This window comes from Suricata suricatta, chromosome X (genome assembly GCF_006229205.1).
Source record: "Suricata suricatta isolate VVHF042 chromosome X, meerkat_22Aug2017_6uvM2_HiC, whole genome shotgun sequence".
NCBI lineage: Eukaryota > Metazoa > Chordata > Mammalia > Carnivora > Herpestidae > Suricata > Suricata suricatta.
The window spans coordinates 69,949,215-69,961,761 of record NC_043717.1 but is presented as its reverse complement, the minus strand read 5'-3'; the positions used below and the strand labels follow the sequence as shown (position 1 = coordinate 69,961,761).

The following is a 12,547-nucleotide window of genomic DNA, read 5'->3' as shown; positions in this document are numbered from 1 at the left end:
GGATCAGGATTGCAATGGGGGAAAGGAAAAAAACAAAAAGCAAAAAACCGAGTCTCTCTTAGTTTCCGATAGCTTTGCTCAAGGCGCTGTGCGCTGCTGGAAATGAGCTGGGAGCTCCTACATTCTAAGCGCGCCCGGGCCTCCACCCGCCACCGACTCTTTGTTGAGGGTCCCGTCGGTGCGCACCTTATTTCCTCCCTGTGGGGACCCGGGATTCACGCAGTGCGTGCAGGGGGCGAGGTGTGCCGTGGAAATGCGGTCCGTGGTCCCGTTCCCAAAACCAAGTTCGAATTGCTGGCGCCTGGCGCAGTCGCCACTCCGGCAGCTTCCCGCTGGGGAGGCGTGCTCCACGCCTCCCCAGCGCAGCTGCTTCTCACAGCCACAGACGCCTCTGATTCCCCGCTGAGATGGCTCAGGGCTGGAGGCTATTCCTTCTCTTGCGCCCCACTACCCAGCAGTTATCTATGGAGTGGGTTTCTGTCTCCAAGTGCAGCCAAGCGTTCTATACCTCTTCTCCAGAGACAGTTCTATGAGCGTGTTCTGACTCTGTCTCTTCCCTTTGTCTCCCGGGCACCGCGCACTTGCGCCACGTTGGGCTGGGGATCTTACCTCCCCTGCCCTTCCCGGGCTGGCCTGTCCTCGGATCTTCCCCATTCGCCCCCACTCACTCAGGTATCCTTGAGGTTCTATTCCTTCTGGAGTTCATATTTTCTCCTTCCACTCTCGCAGATGAACGTAATATCCTTCTCAGTTCGAAAAACGGTGCAGAGGGAGTTTACAGAGCTCCCTTCCTCTCCGCCATCTTGGCTCCACCCTCCTTTTTTTTTTAATTTGCTCTCCTACTGCACCATTTAAATGGGTTCTCTTTTCTCTGTTTTAAGCTGTCCTTTTTTTTTAAAAGACAAAGGGGAGAACCTGGGTAGCTTAGTTGGTTAAGTGTCCAACTTTAGCTTAGGTCATGATTTCGCAGTTTGTGAGTTGGAGCACTGCATTAGGCTCTCACACTGGCCTTTTCGAAGTTCCTTTTGGTTCTCTCCCTCTCTCTCTCTCTCTTTCTGCCCCTCCCCAATTTTCTTGAGTTCTCTCTCTCTCTCTCTCTCTCTCTCTCTCTCTCTCTCTCTCTCAAAATAAATAAATTTAAAAAAAGAGAAAGGGGGGCGCCTGGGTGGCTCAGTCGACTTTGGCTCAGGTCATAATCTCACGGTTTGTGGGTTCAAACCCCATGTCGGCCTCTGTGCTGACAGCTAGCTCAGTGTCTGGAGCCTGTCTTCAGGTTCTGTGTCTCCCTCTCTCTCTGACCTTCCTCTGTTCATGCTCTCTCTCTCTCTCTCTCTCTCTCTCTCTCTCTCTCTCAAATAAATAAAAATTGTCAAAAAATTAAATATAAATAAATAAAATAAAATAAGAAAGGGAATCTTCCTCTCTCTGGGTGAATGATAAGCAATCTGTGAACACACAGTATCATCGGAATCTGGAAGTATCATACTTTAAAAAGCAGGGCAAGATCAGAGCATGAATGTGGCCAACTCTTCTTTTGAATCCAATGTTTTCAAATTGTGCTTATTTTAGTGTGTTTTTAAAAGTTTATTAGCATAGTTTATCTAACAATAGTTATAAAAGTAGTCCATGCATCACATATACGCATAGTCAAATTATTTTCAAAAGGAGTTCCAAGACCAATCAATAGGAAAAGGGCAGTATTTTGAACAAATGGTGCTGCGAAAACTGTATATCCACATGCAAAAGAATGAAAGTGGACCCTTACCTTATACAACATGCAAAAATACCTCAGAATGGATCAAAAACCTAAATACCCTTTTCCCTTAGGGACCTGGTGTGCAGGATAACACTCACAAAAATGCTTTATTTGGGTCATTCACTGGATCTTCTCTCTCTCTCTTTCTCTCTTGCACACATGTGCACATATGCATGCACATGCATGCACATGAGATCTTTATATTGAAAATATCCTGAAATGGTCACATCAGTTCATTTCATTGGGTGCTTATTTTGGACATTAGAATGTCCACACCAGAATGCACACTGTGCAGCCATTCTGAAAAACAGGACGGAGGCTCCTCAAAAAGTTAAAAATAGAACTACCCTAGGATAGGGCATTTGCATTACTAGATATTTATCCAAAAGATTAAAAGATACCATTCATAGGGGCACATGAGCCCAAATGTTTATAGCAGCACTATGAACAATAACCAAATTATGAATTGTATAAATTCCCATTGACTGATGAATGAATAAAGAAGTGGTGTATAACTCGAAAAAGAAATAATCCAGTGAAGAAATGGGCAGAAGACATAAACAGACACTTCTCCAAAGGAAAACATCCAGATGGCCAACAGACACGTGAAATTATGCTCAGCGTCACTTACCATCAGGAAAGTGCAAATCAAAATCATAAGGAGATACCACCTCACACTGGTCAAAGTGGCTAAAATGAACAAATCAAGGGACTATAGATGCTGGCAAGGATGTGGAGAAATGGGCACACTCCTACACTGCTGGTGGGAATGCAAACTGGTGAAGCTGCTCCAGAAAACAGTGTGGAGGTCCCTCAAAAAATTAAAAATAGAACTACCCTATGACCCAGCAATAGCACTGCTAGGAATTTACCCAAGGGATACAGAAGTACTGATGCATAGGAGCACATGTACCCCAATGTTCATAGCAGCACTTTCAACAATAGCAAAATCATGGAAAGAGCCTAAATGTCCATCAGCTGACAAATGGATCAAGAAGATGTGGTTTATATGTACAATGGAATACTACATGGCAATGAGAAAGAATGAAATCTGGCCTTTAGTAGCAACGTGGATGGAACACAAGGTATTATGCTAAGTGTAATAAGCCAGTCAGAGAAAGACAGATACCATATGTTTTCACTCATATGTGGATCAGGAGAAACTTAACAGAAGACCATGTGGAAAGGAAAAGGAAAATAAAACAGTTACAGAGAAGGAGGGAGGCAAACCATAAGAGACTCTTAAATACTGAGAACAGACTGAGGGATGATGGGGGTGAGGGAGAGGGGAGGGTGGGTGATGGGCATGGAGAAGGGCACTTGTTGGGATGAGCACTGGGTGTTGTATGGAAACCAACTTGACAATAAACTATAATTAAAAAAAAGAAATGGTGTATATATACAATGGAATGTTACTCAGCCATCAAGAAGATTGAAATCTTGCCATTTGCAACAATGTGGATGGAACTAGAGTGTATTGTACTAAGCGAAATAAGTTCAGAAAAATAAATACCAGATGATTTCACTCATGTGTGAAATTTAAGAATCGAAACAGATGAGCATATGGAAAGGGAAGGAAAAATAAAATAAGATGAAAATGGAAAAGGAGGCAAACCACAAGAGACTCTTCATGATAAAGAACAAATTGATGGATGTTGGAGGGGAGGTGGGTGGGAAGATGGGTCAAATTGTTTATTGGACATTAAAGAGGGCACCTGTGGTGAGCATTGGCTGTTGTATGGAAGTGATAAATCACTAAATTCTACTCCTGGAACCAATACCAAAGTATATGTTAACTAGCTTTAATTTAAATAAAATCTTGGAAGAAAAAAAAGAACATCCCGTCAGCTGTTGAGTTGCTCCCAGTGAGGTCAACTTTCCACTTATGGCAGAATTTTTCCAATGTGGAATTAAAATTGGCTAACTGAGGGGTTAGTAAAATATTTGATTAATTTGGCGGCCTAATAGTTTGAAAATCCTTCCTATAAAAAGCAAGAGCAATTCATTTTCAGAGAAGAATGCCTTGAGATCCAGGTGTTATACCGACCAACCTGGTGCACTAGGAAGGTATCAGGACCCAAATCTGTATTGACTAAGAAGTATTCAGGAAGAAATTAATTTTTTAAAATCCTTTCAAAAACAAATTGGTAATTAAAAGCTTTTTTTATTCTTTGTAATCTCTTCAACAATTAGTACCATAACTGGCACGGGCCCACAAATTCAAATCGACACACACTAAACAAAGTCCCCAGCGCAGCTGCTCCAACCCCCTCCTCTTCCAGTCCCACCCCCCACCTCCCTAGAACCCTGCCTCCTCTTTTGCTCTGCGTGCAGGCCTCTGCCACTAGAAGGTCTCTGCTTGCAAAGAGAAGGTAGTGAATGCAAGATGAATGCCCCTGTAGTCCATAACTCATTATTTAAGTCCGTCATAAAAAGGATCAGTGTAGTGACCTGTAAATGAAAATGATGCCTTCCTCTAGGTTAGGCTGAGCTGAGCTATCATAGGAGCTGCCCTACACAAGCGAAAGTCGCCAACCGCCAGCACCTGCTTGCCTGTGGGCCCTGGCCTCTCCTAACTTCCCATTGAGAAGTACAGGCTGTTTCCTTGAAACTGGGTAAGAGCAGCATGGTTCACAGCCACTCAGAGGGCAGAGGGCAGGCAGGGGGAGAAGGTGTTCTCTCAGAGATTAAAGCACTTACCCATCAACCTTGGGGCATGTAAACCATTTTTGCAAAGTTGGCTTTTATAGGGAATCAATACAAAAATATACAGTCTTGTTTCACAAAAGTCAAGCGGTAGTGTTCCCCACTGCATACGTTCCTACTGTAAGTTTCCCCCCAGTTCCCATCCCAAATCTCAAATCTGACAAAATTTACCTCTTAATCTCACACTATGACCAACTGTTTGTTTCCACATGGAGGATAGCCAATAGTGTGCTCTATTTTTTATTTAACAATATTTCATAAATATTTCCCACATTTTATCATAGTCATCACATTGATAATTTTTATGTTTGGATTCACATATTGTCATTAATTTATGTTCTTTTCTGATGTTGAGCAATCATTAGCTATTTGTTGAATTACTAAACATCTTTGTGTGCAGAGTCTTAAAGATTACTGTTTCATAGTTTGTTCTAATGTGTGATAAGATGAATCTTCACTTCTTAATCCTTAGACTATTCTTTCTGTTTTCTTGCATATTTTCCTTTTTTATGTTAGAGAGAATGAGTGTGCATGCGAGAGCAGGGGAGAAGGACAGAGGGATGGAGAGAGAGAATCTTAAGCAGGCTTCAAGTTCAGCACAGAGTCTGATATGGGGCTCAAACTCATGAACTGTGAGATCATGACCTGATCCAAAATCAAGAGTTGGATGTTCAATTGACTGAGCCACCTAGGCGCCCCCATATTGTTCTTTTTTAACTGAAATTGTGTCAAATTTAGAAAATCATTGGGAGTAAATTGTCATATTTACAAATATGCTGTCTTTCCATTTAAGAACAGATCCATAGTGGGTCATTTTAAAAATAACACCTGAATGTTAAATATTTTGTCAGTATTGCTGAAAACTCACACCTGCGCATAACATATTTTTAAAGTTCTTTTATTTATTTTGAGAGAGAGAGAGAGAGAGAAACAGAGAGAGAGAGAGAGAGAGAGAGAGAGAGAGAGAGAGAGAGAGAGAGAGAGAATCCCAAGCAGGCTCTGCACTGCCAGTGCAAAACCCAACATGGGACTCAAACCCATGAACTGTGAGATTATGACCTAAGCTGACACCAAGAATCGGACACTTAACCTACTAAACCACCAGGACTCCCCAATCTATTTTGTTTTCAATAACAGGGACCAATTCTCTCTGTAACATTCAGTAGCTGTGGTAACCAGAGTAATTCCTCCTCCCACGGATGTCCATGTCTTATTCCCCAGAATAGTGAATATGCTGTTACATGGCAATTGTGAATTAAGGTAGAAAATAGAACTAAGGTTGTTAATTAGCTGACTTTAATATAGGGAGATGATCTAGTTTATCCGGGTGGGCCCAATATAATGACAGGGGTCCTTAAAAGTAAAAGAAGAAAGCAGAAGATTAGGTCAGAGTGATGAGATGCGAAAAGGCCTCAAATGGCCATTGCTGGCTTTGAAGATGGAGGAAAGGTGTCATGGGTCAAAGAATGTAGGCTGGAAACAACAAGGAAACACCCTAGTGAATACTGATTGTATAGAAAGAATTAGCAAATGCATTAATTGTTTTGTTTATGTCGACAAAACTTTGTGAATAAAAATTTGTCATGTCATTAGTGATAATAATGAATCCATTTTGGATTTTTCAGGTCTTCTTGGATTTCACAAGTCATTTTCAGGTCAAAATTTATTAAAATCAATGTTCAACCAAGTTAATAAATATTTTTCTTTTGGAATTGAAGTATAAGTCAAAGGCTAATTGATGTATTTTAAAGTATTTTTTCTATTGTGACATTATCCAACATTATATTAAATTCAGTTGGAAAAAAAAACCTTGCCCTTTCAAGCCCCAAATGTATGAACTAATTTAAACATAAAAATATAATAGTTCTTGATAAGAAAGTTAGTTACTCTCTTTAAATATGGGTGTGTGTGAATGAGTTTATGGGTAGTAAATGGAAAGATTTAGTTTATTTATAGGATCAATTATCTATATGATATTTTCCCCCAAAATGCAATACACTATGAATGAATTGCTTTCTAACCTTCATGCCATGATGCAAAAGTTGTAAAAATGATGGCAATGCTATTTTCACCTCATCAAGCAAAGTAGCTCAGGGATACCTCATAAAATCTGTATGTGCACCATCACGTGCTTTGAGTGCTACAAGCTGGAAATAGGGTTTCCTAAATGCAAGTATTTTATTGTGCATGATGCTTTAAAATAATTCCAGGCTTCAGCTCCCTGTCTCCAGGGCCTGTTCAAGGTCCCATGTACTCATGGTGCACTGGAGACTGTAGGAGCCCAGTCCTGGGATGTATTGTCACATTCCATGAGTGTGCCTGTTCTCCATCACATCCCCCATGGTTGGTGTTTTCAGGAAGACAGAATGCTGGTCTTGTGTGCCACCCACAGTGTATCTATCCCTCTCTTACCACCTATGTGACTGAGGTTGGCTTCTATGTTGACCTTTATGAAATAAAACCCTCAAATCAAGTTGGAAAAAAAAAACTTTGCCCTTTCAAGTCCCAAACATATGGGTCTTATAGAATTGATTTTTACATAACTTAAAATTATGCTCTAAAATCAAAAGTTTAAAAATACACATAACTCAAATACTGTAAAAATTAAAAATACAATCCTAGAGAGAATAACTATGAATATTTTGGTGTATATTATTCTAGTCACTTCATCAAAATATAGATATGTATGTAAATATATATAATTTTAATAAATTTGAATTATAAGTTCTGTTTTTATAATATTATTTTTCTTAATAATATATCATGAACATGCTTATTTGGTAACAGTAAAAATACACTTAAATCATTATAATTTTAATGGCTTCATAGAATTCTAGTATATGTGTTGCCATAATTTATTTAACCAGTATCTTATTGTTGGACATTTCAGTTATCCCCAGTTATCTTCATCATAATTAATACTGTGGTTAACATCTTTATATTACATTGAAACATACATAATTGCTGTTGTTATAGGTCAAAAATAGTCAAATATTGGCAATCTTATATTAATCAACATAATACATATAACACAGTGGGTTTCTGCCAAACTCTGATTATTTCATTTGGATAAATTTCTAGAAGCAGAATTACAGGATCAGAAGATATGCACATTTCAAAAGTTTGCAACATATTACCAGATTGAGAATTAACCTTTATTACTTTTTTTATTTCTGAAGCATCTCTTCTTTGTTATCACAAGAGGCTCTTCATGATATTGTAGAGAGAAATATGGAATACTAGTGTAAGATGGATTCAGCTAACATTTGAAAAATAGCTAACTATGAAAAAACAAAGTGTATATGTCTTATAAAGTAAAAATAAACTCTTGTGAAATGCTTTTAAGTCTTATACACTTATTTCAATCTCACTGCAACCAAAGAGTTTGGGTTTCCCTGAAATCTACTCTTCTTTTTTGAGAAGATGGTTTTTATTTACTTAAAGTTTATTTATTTTTGAGACACAGAAAGAGACAAGCAGGGAGGAAACAAGTGGTAGAGGGGTAGAGAAAGAAGACAGAGAATCTCAAGCAGGCTCCACTTGCCAGCACAGAGCCCATTGTGGGCCTCGAACTCACAAACTGCGAGATCATGACTTGAGCTGAAATCAAGAGTCAGACACTTAACCAACTGAGCTATCCAGGCTCCTTTTTCCTGAAATCTACTCTTACTGTCCAGCAAGAGTGTTTATATTATTTATTTGAAGTGTCAGTTTAAAATCTCAGTTGAATTATTGCAGTGAGACATACTACAGACAATCAAGTTGCCCTAAGCATTGTACAGCAGATAGCTATACCTGTTTTTATTTCTTGAAAACTGGTATTGCACTGGAGGACATGTCTTGAGAACATGATTCTTTATAAATTAAAAATGTTGCAGGCAAAATCCAAGTATAAGAAAATGATGTCTAATTTTTTAAAGGTACATAGATATTTATACAATCTTTAAAAGGAAAGGGAAAAGATATAATGTTATCTAAGTGTTGTTTTCAGGTATCTGTATTGAATATCACAGTAGGGTAATGACCATTTGTTCTAGTCTTTAAATTAGTCCTAGAATTTGAGTAAATATGAATAATAAGTAGGGGAGGAAAGGCCAGGGAAGTGTTTTGGATTAAATTATTGACACAAATTCTCTCCTCCACATTGCATCCATATCCACTGCCACATGAATTTGCAATTCCTCCTATTAAAGGCCAAGTGTATTTCTTTACTCTCTGAATTTGGGCTCAGCCATATGACTTGCCTTCACTAATGAAAGATAGTTGTACGTGATAGTGTGCCAGTTCTAAGCCCAGACTTCAAAAGGCAATGCTTGTTGGGGCACCTGGGTGGCTGAGTAGGTTAATTTCACTCTTGATTTCATTCAAGTCATGATCTCATAGTTGGTGAGTTCAAGCTCTGCATCAGTCTCTATGCTGACAGTGCCAAGTCTGCTTGGGATTCTCTCTCTCACTCTTTCTACCCTTCTGCTGCTCACATATGTTTGCTCTCTATCTCTCTCAAAATAAATAAATAAAAATTAAAAATAACTTTTAAAAGGCAATGCATGTTTTTACATGTGTGTATACATGTATACACTTTTTATTGAGAAATAATTCACATAATATAAAATTAACCCATGTAAAATATACAGTCTAACTAATTTAATGATGTTTGGTAAAAATGCACAGTTGTGCATATCAATTTTAGAATATTTTCAACACTGGAAAAATAAACCTTGTATCTTTTAGCAGTCATTCCCCATCCTCCCCATCCTCCTTTTTCAGAAGCTGCCAACTGTTAGTCTACTTTCTGCGTCTATGGATTTGCCTATTCTGGTCATTTCACATAAATGGAATCATACAATATGTGGTTCTTTGTGACAGGCCTCTTAGATTTAGCATTGGTTCATCCACGTTGTAGTGTGAATTAGTACTTTATTCCTATTTATGGCTAAATAGTATTTCCTTATGTATATATACCACATTTTATTTATTCATTTATCAGTTGACAGACAAATGTTTCCATATTCACAAATATAATGAATAATGCTGCTATGAACATTTGTATATAAGGTTTTGTGTGGATAGATTTTTTTCAAGTCTCTCAAGTATATATCTAGGAGTGGAATTACTGGCCCATATAGTAACTCTGCCTAACCATTTCTTCAAATGCTTAATTTTTTAATGTTTTTTTTTGAAAGAGAGAGAGAGAGAGAGAGCGAGCGAGCGAGCGAAAGAGCATGGAAGGGGCAGAGAGAGAAGGAGATGCAGAATCTGACACTGCTCCAGGCTCCGAGCTGTCAGCACACAGCCTGAAGCGAGGCTCAAACTCACAAACCATGAGACCATGACCTGAGCTGAAGTCAGATTCTAAAGTGGCTACACCATTCTACATTCCCACCAACAATGTACTATTTTTCCGTATCTTCGTTAACACTTGCTATTATCTAACTTTTTGATTTTAGCCATTCTAGCATGTGTGAGGTGGCATCTCATTGTGGTTTTGATTTCCATTTCCCTAATGACTCAGGGAAAGTTAAGAAACTTTTCATGTCCTTGTGGATGATTTGCATATCGTCTTTGGGAAATGTCTATACAGATTCTTTGTCCACTTACCTCTTGTGCCTCTGCCCTGGCCAGGACAACAGCCTGCCCTGAGTAACCAGTACACCCAGAATGAACACACTTGGAGCATTTAAGAACCAACCAGCTGCAATGAGCCCACCACAGTCAGACCTATGGCTTGAGGCATAGCTTCTCAACCCACCTGCCTAGATCAAACAAACCCTAATTGACATATAAGAAATAAATAATTATTGTACCCCCCCGAGATTTTGTGCATGATTGTTATTCAGCAATACTTGACTGATACAGGAGGAAAGAAAATGGGTGACTTTACTAACTACACATAGCAACATCTTTCTTTACCACTCACCTCCCTTCTGCCTCCAAAAATAAAACAAGTGCATGCCCTCTACCCATAGAATATTATCTGACAGCTCTCTAGGTACCTTTCAAATTATCTCACCCCACACTTATAACTACTTTGCTATTTCCTTTTAAGAAGCTCCTGAAGAATAAAACTAACTAGATAATAGAAAATTTTAAGTCATCTGAATATACAGTAGTAACCTATGTTCCTATAATGCTATTAGTACTTAATTTTGTCTTTCTACCCATTCACCCTTGTGACTTAGCAGTCCTACCCCATCAAAAAGAAAAACAAATTATCCCAGCTGAGAACAATGTCACTTTTCCTCCTTTGCTCCTTATTACTAAGTGTTCTGGTATGTTTTCACCAATCCAGGGAACTACAAACAGTTAAAAAAATTTGAATAAGATTTTCATAGCCAGTAATGCTGGGTCATTACCAAATGTTCTCTCCTTGGCACATGCACTGAGTATACAGTAGACCTGAGGAGAAGAATGGAAAATAATAAGAGAAACAAGCCAGGTAAATTTAAAAAATAGGTTCACCAATGAAATCTTTTTCAGTGGGAGGAGCCACTCTAAAGCCATCTTTACTGCTAGCTTTACTTGTTAGCCTAAAATTGAGGCTTGGCAAACCATAAAAAATAAGAGCCATTAAATAGAGTGGGCAAACTGACATTAGCTACTATACAGCAGAACAACTACTACATAAAATAAATTTTCTAAGAGCAGCCAATATGGTATGTCTAGCACTTGATCTCCTCTTCAGCTAAGAGTTGGATGTCACCTACAAGCACAGGATACAGCAAATAAATAAATTGCAATGTTATCTCCTTAGATACTCAGATAGTAAATAGGGGTGATACTTAGAATTTACTAGTGGATTAATCTACTAAGAGATAATTTCTTTCGGTCCTAAGATCACCAGCCTCCTATAGCACAGACAAATAAAGCTGACTAACACAAAACAGGCATGACAATATCACTCTTGAAATAGAATTAACAAAATAGAAATACAATAAACACAGATTATGAGATATATGATAAACAGTTCCACAAAACACTTATGTTTTTATATTGCCCCAAATCCTGTTAGCTTTTCAGTCTATCAATACCAGGAATGTTATTCTTTAGAAAACAATCACCACAGGGGAACCTGGGTGGCTCAGTCATTTAAGCATCCAAGTTGATTTCAGCCCAGGTCATGATCTCACAGCTCATGGGATAAAGCCTCACATGGGGCCCTATGCTGAGAGTGAGGAGTCTGCTCTGGATTCTCCCTTTCCCTCTCTCTCTGCCCCTTGCCTCCTTGCATGCACGCTCTCTCTCAAAATAAATAAATAAACTTAAGAAAAAACAATCACCACCCACAACAGAAGAAACAAAATAAAACTTTAATTTTTTAGATGATCTCAGCAAACAAGTTAGGTCCAGAGCTAGACCATTGTCTCTTCTGGAATCATTCAAGAGTTTCTGAAACACAAAGTGTAAGCATTCAAAAATCAGTGTATACAATGGAGTACTACATGGCAATGAGGAAGAATGAAATCTGGCCATTTGTAGCAAAGTGGATGGACCTCAAGGGTGTCATGCTACGTGAAATAAGTCAGGCGGAGAAGAACAGATACCATATGTTTGCACTCAGGAGAAACCTAACAGACGACCATAGGGAGGGGAAGGGGAAGAGAGAGTTGGGGAGAGAGAGGGACACAAATCATGAAAGACTATTGAATACTGAAAACGAACTGAGGGTTGAAGCGGGAGCGGGAGGGGGAAGGGACAAGGTGGGGTGGTAATGGAGAAGGGCACTTGTGAGGAAGAGCACTGGGTGTTATATGGAAACCAATTTTACAATAAACTATTTAAAAAAACCACAAAAATCAGTGTAATTACCATATTAACAGACTAAAAAAGAAAAACCATTCGATCATTTAAATAGATCCAGAAAAAGCATTTGACAAAACTCAACGTCCATTTCTAAATTAAAATAAAAACTCCTAGTAATCTAGGAATGGAAATTTCATTAATCTATGGGGCACCTGATTGGCTCAGTCAGTTAAGCTTCCAACCTCAGCTCAGGTCATGATTCCGTGGTCTGCTGTCCATGGGTTCAAGCCCCATGTGGGGCTCTGTGCTGACAGCTCAGAACCTGGAGCCTGCTTCTGATTCTGT

The 12,547-nt window shown here is 38.8% G+C and overlaps 1 protein-coding gene across 1 annotated transcript in view; it reads left to right on the top strand.

The window, feature by feature from the left end:
- The window catches only part of ESX1 (ESX homeobox 1), a 24,251-nt gene extending 14,096 nt beyond the window's left edge, over positions 1-10,155 (top strand). The window contains exon 4 of the mRNA XM_029930960.1: positions 10,085-10,155. Within this exon, the coding sequence (XP_029786820.1) occupies positions 10,085-10,102 (18 nt within the window). The 3' untranslated portion in view covers positions 10,103-10,155. The remainder of the gene's footprint in view (positions 1-10,084) is intronic.
- Positions 10,156-12,547: the final 2,392 nt, after the last annotated feature.